Source organism: Equus asinus, chromosome X (assembly GCF_041296235.1).
Source record: "Equus asinus isolate D_3611 breed Donkey chromosome X, EquAss-T2T_v2, whole genome shotgun sequence".
Classification (NCBI taxonomy): domain Eukaryota; kingdom Metazoa; phylum Chordata; class Mammalia; order Perissodactyla; family Equidae; genus Equus; species Equus asinus.
The window spans coordinates 467,501-488,343 of record NC_091820.1 but is presented as its reverse complement, the minus strand read 5'-3'; the positions used below and the strand labels follow the sequence as shown (position 1 = coordinate 488,343).

Sequence of the window (20,843 nt, the reverse complement as noted above, 5' to 3'; positions counted from 1 at the left end):
GGAAAAAAAAAAAAAACTCCTGGGGCCGTCAGGCACCCGCACGGAGGCCACAGTCTGCATCCTCGCCCCGCGCACCCCGTTTTTCCAGCGTGGGGGGCGGACTCCCGGAATTTCCCACAAGCCCCTGCTCCTGAAGGGCAGCCGGCTCAGAATGTTCCAGAACCCGGCAGTGTCTACACTGCACCAAGGACATATTTGCTTCCAGCACCGTTCACAGCGGGCGCGGGTGTAGACGCCGCGTCTGCTCCTCGTTCCGTCTCAACGGGCAGCGTTTCCTCCACCGTGAGGACGTCCTCGGGCTCCTCTGCGCCCGGAGGTGGGTCGACCCCGATCCAGGTAATCTGACAAAGAGCAGACAGCGCAGTGTAGACCACCCCGTCAAGCCCCCCGACGGGGTGGGGGGGGTCCCACCAAGAGGACAGCACGATTCCCATCGGCCGGCAGCGACCCCAAGGCCCGTCCATGCGGGGAAACGGATCAATAAAGGCAGTGGAATATTAGACAGCCCGGAAAAGGGATGGAGCTGCAGTGTGGACGGACCTTGAACAACACGTGATGCGGCGGGGCCTCGTGGGAGCCTGGGGGGCCCCGGGGAACAGCTTCCAGCCCAGATCGGGAGCCCCTATTTGGGGGCGTCGCGGGTTGACCGGTGGCCCCCCAAAAACTCACATGCAGCGGAACCCCGGATGCAACCGTCTTTGCAAACAGGGGCTTTGCACACGTCACCGGGGAAGGATCTGAGACCCCGGAAATGGGGGTGGACCCCAAAACCCGAGGCCCAGCGGGGAACTCCCCACGAGGACGGTGCCCATGCGCGCGTCCTGGACGCACGTCTGCGGTGAAGACTGTGCGACCGCGGGTTTGGGGGTGGGGGCACTGGCACGGGCGGTCCACACCACAGGCTGAGGCGGTTGAGTCAGAGTTTCCCCAAAGGGAGCCTCGTCCGCGATCAGCGTCCTCAGAATCAAACCCTCTCTGGGCACCCCGGACATTTCACAGTTCCGCATTCATTCCTTTGGCTGCGCAGGGCGGCGTTGAAAGTCGATTTCGGCGGAGAAGGAAGGAAGGCGCGGGGTGGGCTCCGTCGTGGAGACACCCTGCGTCCCCCGCCCCCCGGGAGCGACCCCACCCCCCACGGGGTCAGAGGTCACGGGGTCGCGCGCTCACCTCCAGGTCGGGCGGGAAGGACCCAGCGCGCTGCATCCGCACCCGCGGGACGCGCGGGAACAGCCGGCGCCGCAGCGAGAACCTGCCGAGCGAAGCGGGGGGTCTCTGCGGGGCGGCCGGGTCTACACTGCGCCCAGCCGGGTCTACACGGGGTCCTGCATCCCCGGGGGGGCGGCGGGGTGAGGACGGGATGCGGACGCCGCCGCCGGGCAGCCCCCCGCCCCTCCCCGTGCGCACCGCCTGCGCCGGCGCCGACCTCTGGGAACCGCCCCGGCCGGGCGTTCAGGTTGCCGACTGCTGCCCCCGTGTGGCGGCCGTGCGCACTGCACCGCCCCGGCCCCGTTGGCCCTAGAACCCGGATGGCCGCCGCGCCCGGGTGCGCACGGGGACCGTCTCCAAGGGTGCACCCCCGGGAGGGGGGCGCGTGGACCCCAATTTGGGGTTTGAGGGGTTACCTTTTGCACACGAACATCAGCACCCCGACGAGCGCCGCCGCCGCCGTCACCGCCGGCACCACCAGGCCCGCGAGCGCGCCCGCGGGATCCGGCTCCGGGCGGCCTGCGCCGGGAAGACGAGCCGACGGTCACGGGGGACCCCCAGCCCGGCTTCGAACCCGGCACCCCCGAAGACCCGCCCCCCTCGGACACGTCCCCACGAGGGCCCCACGGCTCCCACCCCGCGCCTTCCTGCCTTCTCCAGGAATATCGACTTTCAATGCCACCCTGCACAGCCAAAGGAATGAATGCGGAACTGTGAAATGTCGAGGATGCCAGAGAGCGTTTGATTCCGAGGACGCTCTTTGGGGAAACTGTGATTCAACTGCCTCAGCCTGGGGTGTGGACCGCTCGTGCCCGTGGCTTTTATGGGTGACGGGGGGTTGGGTGAGGGTCTTTGCGGCTGTGATGACGGGAAAGATGGAGAGGAGGGCTTCCTGGAGGAGGCGGCCCTGAATCAAGGATGGAGAGGAGGGCTTCCTGGAGGAGGCGGCCCTGAATCAAGGATGGAGAGGAGGGCTTCCTGGAGGAGGCGGCCCTGAATCCAGGATGGAGAGGAGGGCTTCCTGGAGGAGGCGGCCCTGAATCAAGGATGGACAGGAGGGCTTCCTGGAGGAGGCGGCCCTGAATCCGGGGAGAAAAGGGGCGGGTGGGACAGTGGGGTTCAGGGGACTCACTGAAGTCCACGGCCCGGCTCCACGCGCTCCAGATGTCCCCGTACACGTGCCTCACCCGCGCCCGCACCGTGTCCCCCGCCGTCACCGCAGAGCCGGGCAGCACGTACTGATTCCCGTCACTACCCCGTTGGAAAACCTGGGGGGACCCAACGGGAGCCGACGGGGCGCCCCAAGTCGTCAGGCGCAGAAAATACTAAGACGCTCCCATTTTTTTTTTTTTTGCTGAGGAAGATTGGCCCCGAGTTAACATCTGTGGCCCATCTGCCCCTTTCTGCTGGAAGAAAACGGTCAGAAACCGAATCCACCGTTATTTTGTAAAACATCTAGGTCGCCTCCACTTTCCTAAAATCGAGACCCGGACTTTACAGTTTACCCCCCCTCCTCCTCCAGGAAGACCTCAGCTCAACATCCTACACCTGCAAAGACCCTACGCCCCAAAGACGGCCCCGTTCTGGGGTTCCGGGTGGACACGAGTTTTCGGGGGGACCCCATTCGACCCCTTAAGGGGCCCAGGGGCGGCCCCGGGAAGAAGGATGTTGCTCTGACCGCGGGAGGTATGAAGACCGACTACGCGACCTGAGGCAGACGCCTTCAAGGAAACGCAGCTTCGGGACCCCAGAAAAAGCCCGTAAGGGGCTCGACGGGACCCCTCCGCTGAGCTGCTGCGGGGTCAGGGGTGAGCGAGGTCAGGGGTGAGCGTGGGGCCCAAGCACAGAGACACACGCAGGAGTACTCACGGGGTCTCTCTTGTAGGAGCTGCCCTGTGAGAAAAACAGCAAAGGGAACACAGTTAAGGGGAGGCGTTTTCAGCGTTATAGGCAAATAGGGGGACCCCAGAATGGCTACGGGGGTTATTTTTAAGCTGAAGATTTTGGGGACCCCACAGACGCACAAAGAAGCTTCTGGAAGGTTCCCTAAAAGCAGAGAAATGGCGGGAAGGAGGAGCGCCGAGAATTCCCTCCTCGGGGAGACTGGGCTCCCAGGAAGGAGGCTGAGAGCAAAATGCCCGGAAACTGTCTTTCCCCCAAAAAATCCATTTGCTCTTCCCATAGAAGCCTTTTCCCTGCCCTTCCCCGTCCCCTGTTCATTTAGGCGGATAAGCCTCTAACGTCAGCTGTTTAGGGAGTCACTTCCGTTGTCAAATCCCACATGAAAATGAATAAATTTTGCTTTTTCTCTCCTGTTAAGCTGTCGTTTGTTGATTTAATTTGCAGACCCTGAGGAACAGAACATAACAGGGTGGAGGGAAAGATTTATTTCTCCCTCAACAGGAAATTCCCTTCCTGTGAGTTTTCCTCCCCTGTGTCAGGGACTCGGGTCGGGCCCGGGGCCGAGGTTCGGGGTCCAGACCTGTCGTCGGATGTCCAGTTGGTAGCACAGCATATGACTCGCGACGTCAAAGCGGGTCTCGGGGTCGTCCCAGCGGACGACGTGGTGGGAGCCATTGAAGGCGGTGGTGATGTTGGCGGGCGGCCGATACTTCTCTAGGAAAAAAAAAAAACGGAAACGAGGCAACGAGTTACCCGTGTGCCTCGCAGAGGAGTCCAATTAAGAGTAAAATGTGCATGCATTTCCCATTTATCTAGCGTTTGCGAGTTTAATTTGCACGCCTCCGTCACCAGACTTAAGAGGTTGGAGGCAAAGTTTGTTCGTCTCTTCCGTTCCCCGAGCGCAAAAAGGCTGCCGTGTGCGTATTTCCCCAGACCCCACATGCGGATCCCGCGTCTCGGGGTGGGTGTTGGGGGGACGCGGAAGGCGCCGGGTCCTCTCACCCATCAGCTTGGCGCGAAACGGCGTGAAGTCCAGGAAGCGGATGGCGGTGCGGTTGCTGGTGCCGTTGACCAGGAAGAAGTAGTCGGTCGTCTTGGGGTCCCCGAGGTCGTCCAGGTGGCAGCCCACGCGCGTCCCCGCGGGGTCCACGACGTAGCGGGCGCACTCGACCTCCGGGTCGTGACTGGAACATCCCCAAAACGGGCTCAACCCGGAGCGCGGACCCCCGTTGGGGCGATCCCGTCGGGAAACGCGACCCCCAAAACCCTCTCCAAAAAAAAAAATTAAAAAACCCGGTTTTTTTGGGACTCACCTGGACGCCCACCAGTAGAGGTGGTACCGGACGTCGGGCGGGGCGGCCGGGCCGGGGCTCCAGCTGCAGTTGAGGAAGCGGAGGTCGTAGATAAAGCAGGAGAAGTTCACGGCCCCGGAACCTTCCGGGCCTGGGGAGACAGCGCCAGTCTACACCCGCTGCACCCACACCACACCCAACCCCAACCCCGGGGACGGCGGGCGACGCTGGATGGAGGTCGGGGTGCGGACGGGGTTGGGGACGTCACCTGAGTTGCGGAAAACCAGGACTTCCTGGAACGCGGCCCCCTCGGCGGTGACGTTGAGCGTCAGGTTGGCCCCCCGGTGCAGCACCGAGTTGGGGAACTCGCAGAAGTAGGTGTCGTTCCCGTTGACCTGGAACGGGCGCCGTTAAGAACGGGACCCCTGGGACCCCGTGACGGCCCCACGCGGGGGTCCCCGCCGACAACGCGGCATGAGATTATTATTAATAAAATTATTACAGAAAATAAGATGATTATTATTAAAATTCGGCCTTTCCTCCAGCTCCTCTGTCTCCCGCCAGTTTAATTAGCATTCCTCCTTGCAAGAACCTAACAGTGTACAGGAAGGATTTTTCCTCCCTCACGCGGGCGTGAGGCTCCCCGACTCCTCTGCGTGGCTCTGAGGCTCTGCCACGCGCACGGCCCGACCTCCGTGTAGACCCCGCTCCGAAGAAACGGCCCTGTTCATCCTCTTTTTGGGGGTCATTGGGTGAATTTCCACAAATTTCACGTTCCTTTGTGAATAATCTGGTTTTCTTTCTCTTTGTGCGGTTGGGGCTTTCCGGGGTGGCGGCAGTGTCTGTCTTTAGTGACATTCCAGCCCCTACAAGTGTCCCCCCCAAAAATAGGGGGCCTCCCGTGGGTTTGGCGTCCTGGGAATTTTGCCCCAAGAGTTAAGGCCCCCCCCGCTTGTCACAAAGACGGGAAAAAAAACTTGATTTTTCTTCTGGAGAAAAACGTGTGTGCGGAGTCGGCCCTGCCCGGCTGTATAGACAGTGAGATTCTTCCCGCCTCTGCACCTCCCAGTGGCTGTGCTGCACCGGCCCTCGCATCCCGCTCCCCTGCCTGGTGACGATCAAACATCTTCTTTGTCCTCCGCTCGGGTGGGACATGACTCGGTTGATGGGACATTTTGATCGATTGATCGACGCAAACACGGCGGCATCGACGGGTCTCTGTTTTTAGGGTTTTAAAAAGAAATTTTTTTTTTGCAATTTCAATTTTTTTTTTTTTGGTTGTGGCCGAATCCACGTAACGTAAAATTTACCGTTTCAACTTTTTCTGGGCGTTCGAGGTGGCGGCGTTGAGCACATTCAGGATATTGGGGGACCCTTTCCTCCACTCCCAGCATCGAGTGTCCCCCCAAAATGGGGGACCCGGCCCCATAAATCCCCTTTCTGTCTGGGTTTGCTCATTCTGCGCATTTTCTACAAATGGAATCCCACGCTGTGTGTCCTTTCGCGTCCAGCGTGCGTCTCTGAGCGTCGTGTGTTCAAGGTCCCTCCACATTCGCGGGGACCAAACTGAGGGTAAAAATCCTACTGACTTCATTTAAAAAATTAGAACTGCTCCTTGTCAAAAGAACCAGCTTTTTTTTTTTCCCGCCCTCCAGGAGAAAACCTTCAAAACGAATCCCAGAACGGGAGGAAGGAGGGGAACCCACGACCAGAGATTCCTAAAACAGAAGCAAACACACAGCCGGGTGCTCCCGACGACCCATGGGGCTGGCGCACGTCGTCAGGCACAAACAATATTAATACACTCCAATTTTTTTTTTTTTTGGTGAGGAAGATTGGCCCCGACCTGACATCTGTTGCCAATCTTCCTCTTTTCGCTTGAAGAAAACGGTCGCAAACCGAATACAACATTATTTTTTTAAAAAATCTATCTCACCTCCACTTTCCTAAAATCAGGACCCAGACTTCACAGTTTCCCCCGTTTCCCTCGTTCCTCTGTCGTTTCTCGCTTTAATTTGCAGGCCCCCATCCAGGAACCTAAGATTATAGAGGATGTGTTTCCTCCTCCCGCACAACAGCCATGGGAGTGGGACTCCAGGCCGAGGAGGAGAATCGAGCGGCTTCGCACAGGGACACCCGCGCTTCTCGGGGAGCAAGGCTGCGAGGCCCGACCCCTGACCTCTCACCTGCGGGGTCTTGGAGGTCGAGTCATCGGGCGGCGTGTCGATTTTGCACTCCTGCTCAGTCACGTTCCGCCTGTAATTCCAGCTCAGCGTTTTCGTCCTCGAATCCAGCTTCATGTTCAGAATGGGCGACACGCTCTCCTGTGCTGCAATTAAAAAAAAAAAAAAATCGGGCTGGCCTGGTGGTGCAGCGGTTAAGTTCGCACAATCCACTTTTCGGTGGTCCTGGGTTCTTGGGTTCGGATCCCGGGTGTGGACGTGGCACCGCTTGGCCCGCCCCACATGTAAATTAGAGGAAGATGGACACAGATGTGAGCTCAGGGCCAGTCTTCCTCAGCAAAAAAAAAAAAAAAAAAAAAGGAAGAGAGGTAGTAGTTCACTCAGGGCCAATCTTCCTCAACAACAACAAAAAATTAAAAAACCTACTTCCCCAGAGTCGGGATCCACCCGCTGAAGACACTCAGCATCTTGGTCCTCAGGGATGCGCCCATCAAAGGCACGGGGAGACACCCCCGTGACCCCATAATCTGAATTTTAGGAAAACGCTTTGGGGGGGGCCCGCCCGGGGTGGACACCCCACTCGGGTTTGGTGCCTCAACTTACCCCGTGCTGGGTGCCCGCAGCTCGCCCAGCTCAGCAGCACCAGGAGGCCGACGGGATCCAGTAGGGCCGCGGCGCCCCAGCCCCACAGCTGGACCTAAACGGGAACGGGGACACCCCAGGTCAGAGGTCACATCGCAGCCACCCCAGAAGCCCTCGCTTCTTGGCTCCCCACCCTTCCCAGGGGGGTCAATGCCCTCAAAAGGTGAAGGGTCGGGGGGGGTCCGTGTGGCCCCATTAGGTCTGCGGGTCCCCTGGGAGGCCCCCATCCTGCTCCCACTCATGGGGTCACTGGGTGACCCCAGATGCCCTTTGACATCCTGCTCGAAACACCCTGCGAAGCCCCGAGAAAAGAATAAGGGACGTGTGATGAAGACGCCAGCCCACAGCAGCCGCTTTGGGACATGAGGCAACTCTTCCCGCCGCACCGTCTCCACCCGCTCACAACGGTCCCGGCGGGTGGGGACGTGCCCGGCATCATTCGGGGGGAAGAACGACGGCGCAGGGGGGTCACCCGCCTCCGTGTCCGGGTGGCTAGTGTGGCCCGGAAGCCATCTTGGGTGTGGAATGTTCCGCCGGAGTCTCCATCTTGGCCAGAAACGGGTGGCGTTGGGTTCATTTGAGCACAGTTTCTTCTAACGGCTTCGCAGCCCTACGGGTCAGCAAGGGGACGACCTTGCTGGGTGCACAGAGGTCACCGGGACCTCGGCCGAGGGGCACCCGGCCCGGGATGGGACCGTTTCTCTCCTTTTTTTTGACACAGTCGCCAACCTCATGTGATGAGAGACGACTATATGGCCTGATCTGGGGGGACCCGCGAAGCGAGCGAGACGCCCTCCTGCATAGGCCGGCCCGAGGGAGGAGGCCGGGGACAGCGAGGGTCAGAGGGCAGAGGTTGTAAGCGACGGAAGAAAAAAAAAAAATCTTTTCCCTCCACCCTCTTAGATTCTGTCCCTGAGGCCCGCAAATTAAAACCGATAAAAGTCACGTTCACGGGAAAACTAGCTTTAGTTCCGTCCACACCCGCCTGGGTTCACAGAGAAAAAGGTGGGTCGAGGCGGCACGTAGACGACAGAGGCTCGGGCACCGTCTTAGGCTCCACGAAGAACAGGGGTTTGGGGCTTTTTGGTGAGGGAAGGACAGTCATGGGAAGCAGAAAGGAGGAAACGTGCGGCTGACGGCGTTTCCTTGTCGTGCAGATAAGAGGCTCTCGGACGGAGACACGAGTTGTCTCTGGGGGCGGCTCCGTGGTGCACGAACGTTTCCGTCGCGGGAGGGGAGATTCCCAGGCTCGACTTTCCGGCCGAGGGCGACAGGCAACCGGCTCCTGCTGGTTCTCCGCGGCCTTGAGCTCGAAAGTGTTGGCGCCCGTCCTGTCCTTCCCCACACTGTTCCTGGGGCCCCTCGCTGACCCGCCCATCGGTTCCCGCATCCCAGCCCGGACTGGGGGGTCATCCGTCTTACGCACTCGGGAACTCCCACAGCCACCCACCCACCCGCCTTCCCAGGACAGAGGCTCCACTCGGGTGCCACATCTACAATCCTGTGCCGTCCCGGGGTCCTGCAAACTAACGGCCCCCGAGATGGAGAAAGGAGTCAACCCACCGGTCGGCCAGCTTCCTGCATGTCGCTTAGACCCGTCCAGACCCGTCCTCCTGCCCGGCTGGTGCTGAGGGGTCCCCGGCGGTGGCCCCGTGGTGGAGGCGGCCGGCCTTCGGAATCAAGGCCCTGATAAGGCTGTCGGCGCCGCCTGCAGTGTGGACGCTCTCCTCTCGCTGTGTCCCTTCACGAATGGCTCCGGGTCAGCCTCTCCCGACGCGCCCCGCCTCCTATCAGCTGACTCTTCCTTTCCGCCCTTATCGTCTCTACAGACAGGAAGTGTCCGAACCCGGCCAGCCATCCGTCTACACCTCGGAGCCCGCCCCCCGCCCACAGGTTCTTATCAACACGTCGGGGTTCCGCTTTCTGCAGGAGAGTCTCCCGGCCCCTCGGGGGACACTCGGGGCGCCCAGGGTCTGGGTCCGCTGTGCACGTTCTGGAACTTTCCGGACCCCGACTCAGACCCGACCCCCTTTCTGTGCTCCTGGGGTGGGGACCCCCCTTCCCGGGGCCCCCAGAAAGGGCGCCGTCGGCACCTCGTTCCGGGAAACACGCTTGGCTGGCTCCATCTTTGCGCTCCTCGACGATTCTATCCTGCGGGTGTAGACCACAGAGACCCGGATGCCCAGGGAGGCGGCTGCACGGGGACCAACCCACTTCTTGAGATGAGTGGAATCCTGGAATCCTGGGGTCGGGGGTGGGGGGTGGGGTCCCCCAATGTAGTGTCACCTCCTCCTGATGCCCCCCCGGCTGCCAGGATTGCAGGGCGGAGGGGAAAGCAGAGTTGAAACCCGCCCCCGCTCCTCGTTGTCCAGACCAGAGACGGTGGCCGTTTGGAGCCAGTCGGGAGGGGGCGGGCGGCGGTGGAGACGAGGACACGGGGGCCCCTTGGGAAAAACCCGCTCGTGTCTCGGACCCGACAAGAAGGGCGGGGATGTGGGGCCGTGTGGACGATCCGTGTCGCCAAAACCGAGTTGGCTCGTGAAGACCCCGAGCCCGGCCGCCCGTCAAGCTCCCCAAAAACTCACTTTGGGGAACAACGACCCGCAGAAAACGCAGAACTGTGAGCGTTCGGATGCTGCTTAGGGGCGGCCCACCCGGCGCGCAGAATCCCCGGGTTAAAACTCGCTTCATGCTTCTCCTGGTTATTAACTGTTGACCATCAGAGCCATGACGCCAATAGCTATTCATCGTCTGAAATTAGAACCATGGCCCCAAGAATTATTATTTATTGAAAATTAGAGAAATGACTCCAATCGCTACGAATTGTTTAAAAATTAGTATAACGGTTCTAATCGTTATTAATTCTCTAAAATTCACATGATGATTCTAATACGTATTAATCATGTAAGGTCAGCATTGTGATTCCAACGCATAAATTATTTAAAATTAGCATAATATTCTAATAATTTTTAAGTATTTAAAATTATTCTGATGCTTCCAATTACGATTATGGAACACTTTTATGGTGATTCCTATAATTATTAATAATTTAAACTTATTAAAATGAGTCTAATTATCAACGATTCAAAATTACTATAATAATTTAATCATTTAAAATTATTATAATTATAATCATTATGAATTATTTAAAATTATTACAATGATTCTTAATAGCTATTATTTATTAGACACTTTATAACTATTCTAATAGTTATTTGTTATTAAAATTATTGATTGCAATTATTAATATTTAAAATTGTTATGATCCTAACTATTAATTATTCAAAGTTATTATAATGATTTCAATAATAGTTATTTAACATTCTTAAAATAATTCCTACAGTTATTAATTATTTAAAATCAGGATAATGATTCTAATATTTCTTAACTATTTAAATTTATTATAATCCAAATAATTATTTATTTATGTTATTGTAATGACCCTTAACAATTTTTATTTATTTTATATTATTATAATAATTATAATTATTAGTCATTAAAATTGTTGATTGTAATAATTGTATTTAAAATTGTTATACTAGTTCTAATAACTATTAATTCTTTAAAATTGTTATAAGCATTCTAATAATTATTAATTATTTAAAATTGTTACAATGCTTCCAATAGCTATTAATTATTTAAAATTGCTATGATAATTCTATAACTTATTTAAAATTTTATAATCATTCTAATAACTATTAACTATTTAAAATTTTATAATCATTCTAATGGCTATTAACTATTTAAATTTTTTTAATCATTCTAATAACTATTAATTATTTAAAATTGTTATAATCATTCTAATAACTATTAATTATTTAAAATTTTATAATCATTCTAATGGCTATTAACTATTTAAAATTTTATAATCATTGTAATAACTATCAATTATTTAAAATTGTTACAATGCTTCCAATAGCTATTAATTATTTAAAATTGCTATGATAATTCTATAACTTATTTAAAATTGTTATAATCATTCTAATAACTATTAATTATTTAAAATTTTATAATCATTCTAATGGCTATTAACTATTTAAAATTTTATAATCATTGTAATAACTATCAATTATTTAAAATTGTTATAATCATTCTAATAACTATTAACTATTTAAATTTTTTTAATCATTCTAATAACTATTAATTATTTAAAATTGTTATAATCATTCTAATAACTATTAATTATTTAAAATTTTATAATCATTCTAATGGCTATTAACTATTTAAAATTTTATAATCATTCTAATAACTATTAATTATTTAAAATTTTATAATCATTCTAATGGCTATTAACTATTTAAATTTTTTTAATCATTCTAATAACTATTAATTATTTAAAATTGTTATAATCATTCTAATAACTATTAATTATTTAAAATTTTATAATCATTCTAATGGCTATTAACTATTTAAAATTTTATAATCATTGTAATAACTATCAATTATTTAAAATTGTTACAATGATTCTAAGAAGTATTAATTATTTAGAATTGCTATAATAATTCTGTGACTGTTAATTCCTCAACTTTCTTACCACCCTTCTAATATCTACCAATTGTTTGAACTCCGTGTTGTCGAGCGTGGGAAGCCCCGTGGAGGGGCCGCGTCTCCCGTGTGATTTCGCGTCGTTTCCGCGCAGGTGAGACTCGTGCCGTCAAAACTGACAAAAGCGTCTGGAAAAACCCCGAGAACCGAGTCCAAAAAAACCCCGGTCCGAACGAGGCCAGACATTTCCCGGGCGTCGTACAGACAGACACAAAATAACTCACAAACGTGCAAAAAAAAAAAAAAAAGAGGTTTTTTTTTTTTTTTTTTTTTTTTCCCTTGGCAAATATGAATGTGGAACATACGATTTTTGATAAATTAGCTGATACTTTAAAAAGTGATGAGGACGGGCCGGCCCGGGGGCGCAGCGGTTAGGTGCGCATGTTCTGCTTTGGCGGCCTGGGGTTCGCCGGTTGAGATTCCGGGTGTGGACATGGCACCGCTTGGCACACCATGCTGTGTAGACATCCCACATATAAAGTAGAGGAAGATGGGCACAGATGTTAGCTCAGAGCCACTCTTCCTCAGCAAAAAAAAAAAAAAAAAGAGGAGGCTTGGCAGCAGATGTTAGCTCAGGGCCAGTCTTCCTCAGCAAAAAAAAAAAAAAAAAAAGAAAAATCGATCAGGTTGTCTGGGGATGGGTGAACCTGGGGACTCCACAGAGTCACCCGGAAATTCACGGGGTGCTGGAGGCGTTCAATGGTTTAAAAAAACCCCGGGGCGGGCGGGGGGTTAGGAAAAAAAAATAAAAAGTTGTGGGCAGAGATAGGGAGACCCCTTAAGTCTCAGTCGCGTTTGTGGGTGCCAAATAGACCCACCCCCCCACCGCTGAGAGCATCCCACGGAGGGTCACGGCGTCTACACCCGGACCTCAACGTCGCATAGTCGCTTTATGAACATCGCCCCGGCCGGGAAACGCCCCCAAACGCCCCGTCCACGTGGGAAACGGACACGGAAACGGGTAGATCCGCGCACTGCACGCGGCTGACCCGCAAAACCCCCGAGCTGCCCACCAACAGCGGGACGGGGTCGAAGGTCACAGACACCGGGCTAAAAACAACCCGGACCCTAAACATGTCCCGTCGTGTGGGTCCGTTTGTAGGAAAGACCAGAGACGGCGCGCCTGCGGGACCAGGACGCCCAGCGAGGCGGGGGGTGACGTCACCGGGCCGAGGGAGGGGCGATGGAGGGGTGGACACGGGTGGACTCGGAGCCTAAAACGTCTGTTGGCCGGTTTTTTTCTTTTTTCAGGAAGGAACTTTTGTTGACTGACTTCGGGAGGAAGAGATGTTTGTTGACTGACTCCGGGAGGAAGTGGATGGAATGGGGGTGGCGGGGGAGCAGGTGGAGCCTGGAGGCAGAGTGGGGCTCGGCTGGGGGGTAGGGGCTCCCGCAGGGTGTGAGGGGACAGGGAATCGTCCTAAGGGGGCTGTTTGGGGTGTAACCCCGTCCCCCCCAAAGGTCAGGTCCACCTCGTCACCCCCAGGACCTCAGATCGGCATGTTATTTGCAGACAGGGTGTTTGCAGCTGTGATGAAGGGGAGGATGGAGCGGAGGGCTTCCTGGAGGAGGCGGCCCTGAATCAAGGATGGAGAGGAGGGCTTCCTGGAGGAGGCGGCCCTGAATCAAGGATGGAGAGGAGGGCTTCCTGGAGGAGGCGGCCCTGGATCAAGGATGGAGAGGAGGGCTTCCTGGAGGAGGCGGCCCTGAATCCAAGGATGGAGAGGAGGGCTTCCTGGAGGAGGCGGCCCTGAATCAAGGATGGAGAGGAGGGCTTCCTGGAGGAGGCGGCCCTGAATCCAAGGATGGAGAGGAGGGCTTCCTGGAGGAGGCGGCCCTGAATCAAGGATGGAGAGGAGGGCTTCCTGGAGGAGGCGGCCCTGAATCCAAGGATGGAGAGGAGGGCTTCCTGGAGGAGGCGGCCCTGAATCAAGGATGGACAGGAGGGCTTCCTGGAGGAGGCGGCCCTGAATCAAGGATGGAGAGGAGGGCTTCCTGGAGGAGGCGGTCCTGAATCAAGGATGGAGAGGAGGGCTTCCTGGAGGAGGCGGCCCTGAATCAAGGATGGAGAGGAGGGCGTCCTGGAGGAGGCGGCCGGACCTGCTCCCAAAAGGGGCCCAGCCGCCCCCCGGTCTGGGGTCCCCGGACACCCCAGGGGACGGGGCTTTGGGGGGACCCACGTGACCCCCGCATGGTCCCACGGACGCGGCTGGGAGAAGCCGCCCCGTGCAGGGTGGTCGTAGTGTGAACGCAGTGTGGACGCCGTCCGCTCCCCGGGCCCCCAAGACCCCGGATGTGGCGGGTCAGAAACGCGCTCTGCCCGCTTTTGCGGCTAAAACCAGAGGACGCGCCTCCGTCCATCTGACCCCCGGGTATGCGGGTCACGACCTTCGCCCTGGACTCCCCTGGGGGACACACCATCCCACGCCCTCTGACCCCAGAGCCCCCCGGAACCCGCTGGGGTGGGGGCACCCAGGACGAGGGCAAGGGTCATCCCTGTTTTAAGGCCCCTGCCACCTGGGTGGTCCCAGCGCCCCTGTGCACACGGCGCGAGCCTCCTCATCGGGAACAAATTCCTGTGATTTCGGTGAAAATGACTCGTGTTGGAGGCCCCGTTGGAGGGGGACAGACCAGGAGGTGTCATTTCCCGAAATTTCTTTTTCGTGGGGTTATTTCCGGGGCACCAAAAAACGTCCACCGAACCCCCCCCCAAAAAATCACCCCCAGCGCCCCCTCCCTCCGCGTTTAAACGCCTTGAGCGGGAAACCAGACCGTGGACGCTCACCGTTAAGAAGAGAAGGCAACCAATTCGTACTAGAGTGTGAATGACTGATAGCAGATCCGCCCAGGTGAAGACGGGATGTCCGCATTGAACAGAGGTCAAGGGTCAGAGGGGGAGGGAGAGGCCCGGGAGGTGGAAAGGGGAAGAGAAAGCGGGAACCCTAAAAAGAAAACGCCCCAATTTCGCAACGCCCTCGAGATGGCCCGGGGCCCGCGGTCTGCCGTTGGAGTTATTTCCAGATTTTTTTTTTTTTTCCTGTGTGTAGCGTGTTTTTCCCCACGTCGGGGCCACCAAAGGGCACAGCTTCCAAGTAGAGGGGACGCGCCTTGGGGCCTGTCCAGTCCCTGGCCTCCCCTCCTCGGGCTTGAGCGTTTGTTGAGTGACTGCCAGACCTCAGGGAGACGCTTTACACAGATCCACGGGGTGCGAGGCTGGAGACGCGGGTGACCCCAATGCCACCACCAGGGTCCCTCGAAGAGCGGGGAGCGGGAGGGTCCGCAACCCTGACCTCAGAGATTGGGGTCAAATCTCTAAGCTTTGGGCCTTTTTTCCGGCCCCTCATCGGGAAGCCTCTTGGCCAAACTTCACATTTATTGTTTTAATAAAAAGTAGAAAAATAGCTGCAGAAACGCTTAAAACGGTTTTGAGAAAACCCGGGCGGCTTCCGGGGTGTCTGTGGGCCGGAGGTGCCCGTGACCTTTCACCCGCTGACCGGGGCTCTGTCGACCTCCTGGACGGTCACCACCTCTTCGTGCTCGGCTTTTCCGGCCCCCGCCGGGAATTCCTCCCAGACGTCCTGAGGGAAGGAGGACAGGGTGTCGGACCCGGGGGGACGGCTGGCCGGGGTCGGGAGGGGGGGGTAGAGACGGATCAGGGACACGTCTACACGGGCGACCTTGACCCTCAGGATGGGCAGGACGGCCTGTGGGAAGCGCCTGTGGTCCCTGCGGGGCATACGGCACAGCAGGTGCAAAGGTCCTGGGGCAGGATGGAGCTCGGAAGCGAAGGGGCAGGGGAGACGGACGTGATGGGTGACCCACGGGGGCCTCGCGGGACCCTCCCAGGGCCGCTGCGCCCCCCCGTGTGTCCATCCCGGCTGACCCCTCACCCCCCTGGACGCACCTGGAAGTCGGTCGGATGGTTATCGTTCAGTTTGTCTTTGATGCGCGGGACCGGCTGGAACAGACTGTGTCTCCGGAGGAACCTGCGGGGACCGGAAGAGTGCGCTGGGAACGCCAGAGTGTGCCGCGCATGCGCGTGGGGAACCGAGCATTCATTATCCTACAAAGGTGCGCGCGCATGTGCGGCGGCCCCAGGGCCTTTGCTCGTGCCGAGCTGGGCACGCAACGGACGTCTGGGAAGGAAGACGGGTCCACACGGGCTCGGGGAGCTGGCAGCGTCTAGGGTGGCCTCACAAGGGGCCTCATGGGGAGTGAGCACCCCCGTGTACCCCGCCCCTGCGCACAGGGGCCGGCGACCCCGCGCCACCTTACCTCTTCACCAGGCAGCCGAGCGCCAGCGCGCAGCCCAGGGTCCCCAGCACGACGAGCACGTACACGTGCACGACCCCCGCATCCGGGTCCTCGGAGCCTGGGGACACAGGGGGACACGCGGGGGGGGGGGCCCGTGAGTGGATCCCGGACCGCCGGGGTTCACTTATGATCGGACATCAGCACTTTGTACAATTCACCTGTGATTTTTTTATAATAATTGATAATGTAGAAATTTAGAATATCGTGTTTTTTTATCAGTTTCTGCTCAAAAGTCCAATAAAAAAAAAAAAAACCAATTTTATCACGATGGTCAGTCACCAAATCGGGTGTCGGCCGTTGTTGGCAGATTGTTTTTCAATACAAACAGATAACGAGCCAACCTTCCTGTTTTTTTTTTTATTTTTATTTTTTTGCTGAGGAAGATTGGCCCTAAGCTAACATCTATTGCCATCTTCCTCTTTATTTTATTTTTTCCTGAGGAAGATGAGCCCTAAGCTAACAACTTTTGTCAATCTTCCTCCCTTTTTTTTTTTTTTGCTGAGGAAGACTAGCCCTGAGCTAACATCTGTGCCCATCTTCCTCTTTATTTCATTTTATTTTTTGCTGAAGAAGATTAGCCCTAAGCTAACATCTTTTGTCAATCTTTCTCCCTGTTTTTTTTTTTCTGAGGAAGACTAGCCCTGAGCTAACATCTATTGCCCTCTTCCTCTTCTTTTTTTAATTTTTAAAATTTTTTTGCTGAGGAAGATTAGCCCTGAGCTAACATCTTTTCTCAATCTTGTTTCTTCTTCTTCTTCTTCTTTTTTTTTTTTTTTTTTTTTGCTGAGGAACACTAGCCCTGAGCTAACATCTGTCCCGATCTTTAACTACTCGGCCACGGGGCCAACCCCTGTCTGTTCATTATTTTTAATCCACTTTTAAATTGCGTTGTTCCTACTCTTGCTATTGACTTCTCAGAGCACTTTACATATTTTGGCTACTCGGTCCTGATCCGACACCCGACCTGCAAACATTTCCTCCTGCTCTGCGGGTCGATTTTCCACTGTCTTGCGAGGGTCTGTTGATTCCGATCAAGTCCAGATTATGTCTTTTTTCTCGGCTTATTCCCGCTTTTGGCGTCCTGGCCAAAAAAAAGCCAGCGCCGAAGGCAACGCAGCCAATCGATCACACCCTGTCTCTGTTTCAGCTCACGAAACAGTGCTCGCCGTGGGTTTCCTATAAATCCCACACCGGCCGTTCTGAAACTCATTGATCTCGGAGCAGGAAAAAAAAACACCGCCCAGCAGCGCTCCCTAAAACCCTTGAAATGCTCCCGGGCAGTTTCGTGCCTGGAATTGCTCCCCTCCTCGTTAGGAGGAAACAGACCCCGTTTGGATGTCATCTTCCTCAGCAAAAAACAGGAAGATTGGCAACTGATGGCAGCTCAGGGCCAATCTTCCTCAGCAAAAAAAAAAAAAAAAAAAGGAGAATTGGCAGCAGATGTGAGCTCAGGGCCAATCTTCCTCAGCACAAAAAAAAAAAAGTCATCCTGGGAGGTTTCACTGGGGACCACGAAGCTCCTACCGAACTCGACGGGCCGGCTCCAGGCGCCCCAGCGGGGGTCCCGGGCGTCCCGGGCGTCCCCCGTCCTGATCTTCACCGTGTGCTTCGGTCTGGGCTCCAGACTCGGGAAAAGGTATTGATTCTGCGAGTCGCCCGGCACCTCGATCCTCTGGGTTCAGAAAACACGGAATTGGGGGCGCGTTTAAAAAAAATAATAAATGGCACGACGGACACGGAAGAAGGATCCAAACTCACTTTCCCCCCAGTTGTGCTCGCGGCGCCGAATGGGGGTCCCGTCTGGAAACCCGAGGGGCCTTGAAGGACGAAATAATCTCGATACTCAAAGGGGTATTTTTGGGGCCGACACGGACGCAAGAGGAAGAGGACGGGCGGGTCCACGGGGCACGAGGAACGGGACAAATTTCACCCAGTGGGACGTGACAAGTGGCTCAAGGTCGGGCCCCAGCAGTGTAGACCATGGACGTGCGCCCACGTTGTTGACTGCACAAAACCCGAGAGCGCCCCCAGCCCCGGTTTTCAGCGCCTTCCCCACCCCGTGGTGCGCGTGCCCGTTTGACTAACACCGGCTCCAGCTCCGGGCAGACACTCGGGGTCAGAGTTCTAACTCACCATCGGGTATTCAGGGGGTTGGGTGCGGCTCTGAGAGAAAAAAAAAAAAAGAGAGAGAGAAGGTTGACTTTTCCCGATTGGGGGGGGGGGGTTCTCCCGAGTTTCGTCCACACTGCCTGTCGAGGGAAATACAGCCCCGGGCAGTGAAGACCGGGCTCCTCCTGGCCACACTCACCCTGGAGCCGACCGTGTAGACAGGATCGGAACCCGGCCACAGGAGGGAGTGTCTACACTGGGTCCAGATGGACATGAAGTGAGGCCTCTCCCTTGTCTACACTGGGTCCAGGAGGACATGGAGCAAAGGATCCATCTTGTCTACACTGCGCCCAGGAGGCCGTATCATACACGCTCCTCCTTCTCCAGCAGCTGCGTCCAGCTGTCTACACCCTCCCGCAGGCTTTCACAGCCCGGCTGGGTCGTTGGCCTCCTTTCTCGGGCCGAGGACCCCTGTCTACACCTCCCGCACCCGCCTTCGTCCACACGGCGTCGCCTCTTCTGCTCCCACCTCCCGGGACCCGGGCCCCCCTCACTCCCCGCGGGCGGGTGGCGTCTACACACCTGTCTCTGGATGACCAGCTCGTACTGGAAGTCGCGGTCGTCCAGGCGGAAGTGTGCGCTGGGCCTCTCCCAGCGGATGAGGCAGCTCGAGGGTTTACACTGCACGCTGATGTTGGTGGGCGGGCTGTACCTCTCTGAAAAGACAGCCCCGCTCCCCGTGAACTTTAGGCTGATTTTTTTTTTTTTTTTTGCTGTGGAAGATTGGCCCTGAGTGCACATCTGCTGCCAATCCTCCTCTTTTTTTTTTTTTTTTTGCTGAGGAAGACTGGCCCTGAGCCAAAGCGGAACGTGCACACTTAACCACTGAGCCACCGGTCCCCAAGGCGTTCTCAGCCATGTCTACACAGCCGGTTCCCGTCTACACAGCTGGGCCCGGTGCCATCACTCTCACGGCCACAGAGCATTTAGAACTCACATCTGCCCGACCCCCGTCCTTGGGGTTTTCTGGAGGCTCCGTGACCGAGTCAGGATCCAGGAAATCCTGGGCCTCTGGGGACTGAACTCAGTCTCCACCCTGTCCCCCTCCCCGAGGTCAGAGGTGAAACCCAGAGACCCAGCCCCCCGATCCCAGAGCCGGTTCCCCGACAACCAGCCCCTCCCTCGACCTTTTGACCCCAGGCTCTGGGCTCCCCACTGTCACGCAGTCAGTTTGTGACCGTTGGTGACAGTGGCCCCAGGACCCTGGCATGGATTTCACGCAAACTCCGTTTGACGAATGACTCAGTGCTGAAACCTCGGGTCCTCGTTCTCACCTATTTGCTTGGACCGCAAAACGGAATCGAAGAACTGGATCCCCGTCGTTTGGCTGGTCCCGTTCACCAGGAAGTAATTGTAAGAGGTCAATCCCGAGAGGTCGTCGAGGTGGCACCCCACGTGGGTCCCCGAGTCGCTCACATAACGGGGACATTCCCTCTCCCGCTTCCTGCAAGACCCCAAAGAGTTCAGACAACCCTCAGGACGCAGTTTTCTGTCCTCGCGTGTCCCCCACGGTCGTCTACACGGCCCGTCCACGCTTACTTGGAGTCTCGTATATACAGGAAATACTGGACGTCGTCGGGGGCCGCGCGGCCCGGGGCCCAAGTGCAGTTCATGAAGTGCACGTTGTAGATGAAGCAGGAGAAGTTCTGGGCGGCGGTGCCCTCGCCACCTGCGAACACGCAGAGACCCAACCAGGGTGGACCAGGGGCCGGCCCGGTGGCTCAGTGGTTAAGTTTGCACATTCTGCTTCAGTGGCCCGGGGTTTGCCGGTTCAGATCCCGGGTGTGGACATGGCCCTGCTCAGCACGCCATAGCTGTGGCAGGCGTCCCACATAGAAAGTAGAGGAAGATGGGCATGGATGTTAGCTCAGGGCCAGTCTTCCTCAGCAAAAAAAGAAAAAAAAAAAAGGAGGATTGGCAGCAGATGTTAGCTCAGGGCCAGTCTTCCTCAGCAAAAAAAAAAAAAAAAAAAAAAAAGAGGACGATTGGCAGCAGATGTTAGCTCAGGGCCAGTCTTCCTCAGCAAAAAAAAAAAAAAAAAAAAAAAAGAGGACGATTGGCAACAGATGTTAGCTCAGGGCCAATCTTCCTCAAAAACTAAACCGACACGCCCAAATCATCTGATTAAAAAATAGACAAAGGACCCGAATAGATTTTTGCCAGACAACACGCCCAGGTAGCCAATATATACGATGGAATATTACGCACCCAGGAAAAAGAAGGAAACCCTGCCGTTTGGGCCCACGTGAGCGAAGGTGGAAGGCGTCACGCTAAGTGGATTAATTCAGACAGAGAAACACGTGGGATGGTGGGCGTGTTAGTAGCTTGACTGAGCGTGAGGACATCCCATCATGCCTCATGCCTTAAATATCTACGCTTCCAACATGCCGATTCTATCTCCTTAGGGTCAAAAAAAGGAGTCGGATCTACCCTGACGCCAGCGGGTCCCCGCCACGCTTCCCCCACCTGGGTTGGTGTAGACGAGCTTCTCCGAAACCTGCGTTTGGCTGGTGTTGACCGTCACGCTTAGCGTGACGCCCTGGTGCAGGGCGCAGTCTGGAAACACACAGCGACATTCTTTCTTCCGGGG

At 55.2% G+C, this 20,843-nt stretch overlaps 2 protein-coding genes across 9 annotated transcripts in view; both read right to left on the bottom strand.

Annotated features, from left to right (window-relative positions):
• The window catches only part of IL3RA (interleukin 3 receptor subunit alpha), a 28,518-nt gene extending 19,525 nt beyond the window's left edge, over positions 1-8,993 (bottom strand). For all 3 annotated transcript variants that reach the window (XR_006526586.2, XM_044768254.2, XM_044768255.2), the window contains exons 1-11: positions 8,789-8,993; positions 7,187-7,280; positions 6,587-6,729; positions 4,669-4,795; positions 4,422-4,551; positions 4,111-4,292; positions 3,689-3,822; positions 3,076-3,099; positions 2,339-2,474; positions 1,623-1,725; positions 1,168-1,249 (exon numbers count right to left, since the gene is read on the bottom strand). Coding sequence is in view for 2 of the 3 variants with exons in the window: in XM_044768254.2 (XP_044624189.2) it covers positions 1,168-1,249; positions 1,623-1,725; positions 2,339-2,474; positions 3,076-3,099; positions 3,689-3,822; positions 4,111-4,292; positions 4,422-4,551; positions 4,669-4,795; positions 6,587-6,729; positions 7,187-7,280; positions 8,789-8,809 (1,176 nt within the window). In the remaining variant the exon portion in view is untranslated. The remainder of the gene's footprint in view (positions 1-1,167; positions 1,250-1,622; positions 1,726-2,338; positions 2,475-3,075; positions 3,100-3,688; positions 3,823-4,110; positions 4,293-4,421; positions 4,552-4,668; positions 4,796-6,586; positions 6,730-7,186; positions 7,281-8,788) is intronic.
• A 6,132-nt stretch (positions 8,994-15,125) lies between these two features.
• The window catches only part of CSF2RA (colony stimulating factor 2 receptor subunit alpha), a 14,554-nt gene continuing 8,836 nt past the window's right edge, over positions 15,126-20,843 (bottom strand). For all 6 annotated transcript variants that reach the window (XM_044768256.2, XM_070502092.1, XM_044768257.2 and 3 more), the window contains exons 4-12: positions 20,720-20,843; positions 19,793-19,922; positions 19,528-19,697; positions 18,776-18,909; positions 18,218-18,247; positions 17,609-17,756; positions 16,046-16,142; positions 15,675-15,756; positions 15,126-15,348 (exon numbers count right to left, since the gene is read on the bottom strand). In XM_044768256.2, the coding sequence (XP_044624191.2) occupies positions 15,253-15,348; positions 15,675-15,756; positions 16,046-16,142; positions 17,609-17,756; positions 18,218-18,247; positions 18,776-18,909; positions 19,528-19,697; positions 19,793-19,922; positions 20,720-20,843 (1,011 nt within the window). In that variant the 3' untranslated portion in view covers positions 15,126-15,252. The remainder of the gene's footprint in view (positions 15,349-15,674; positions 15,757-16,045; positions 16,143-17,608; positions 17,757-18,217; positions 18,248-18,775; positions 18,910-19,527; positions 19,698-19,792; positions 19,923-20,719) is intronic.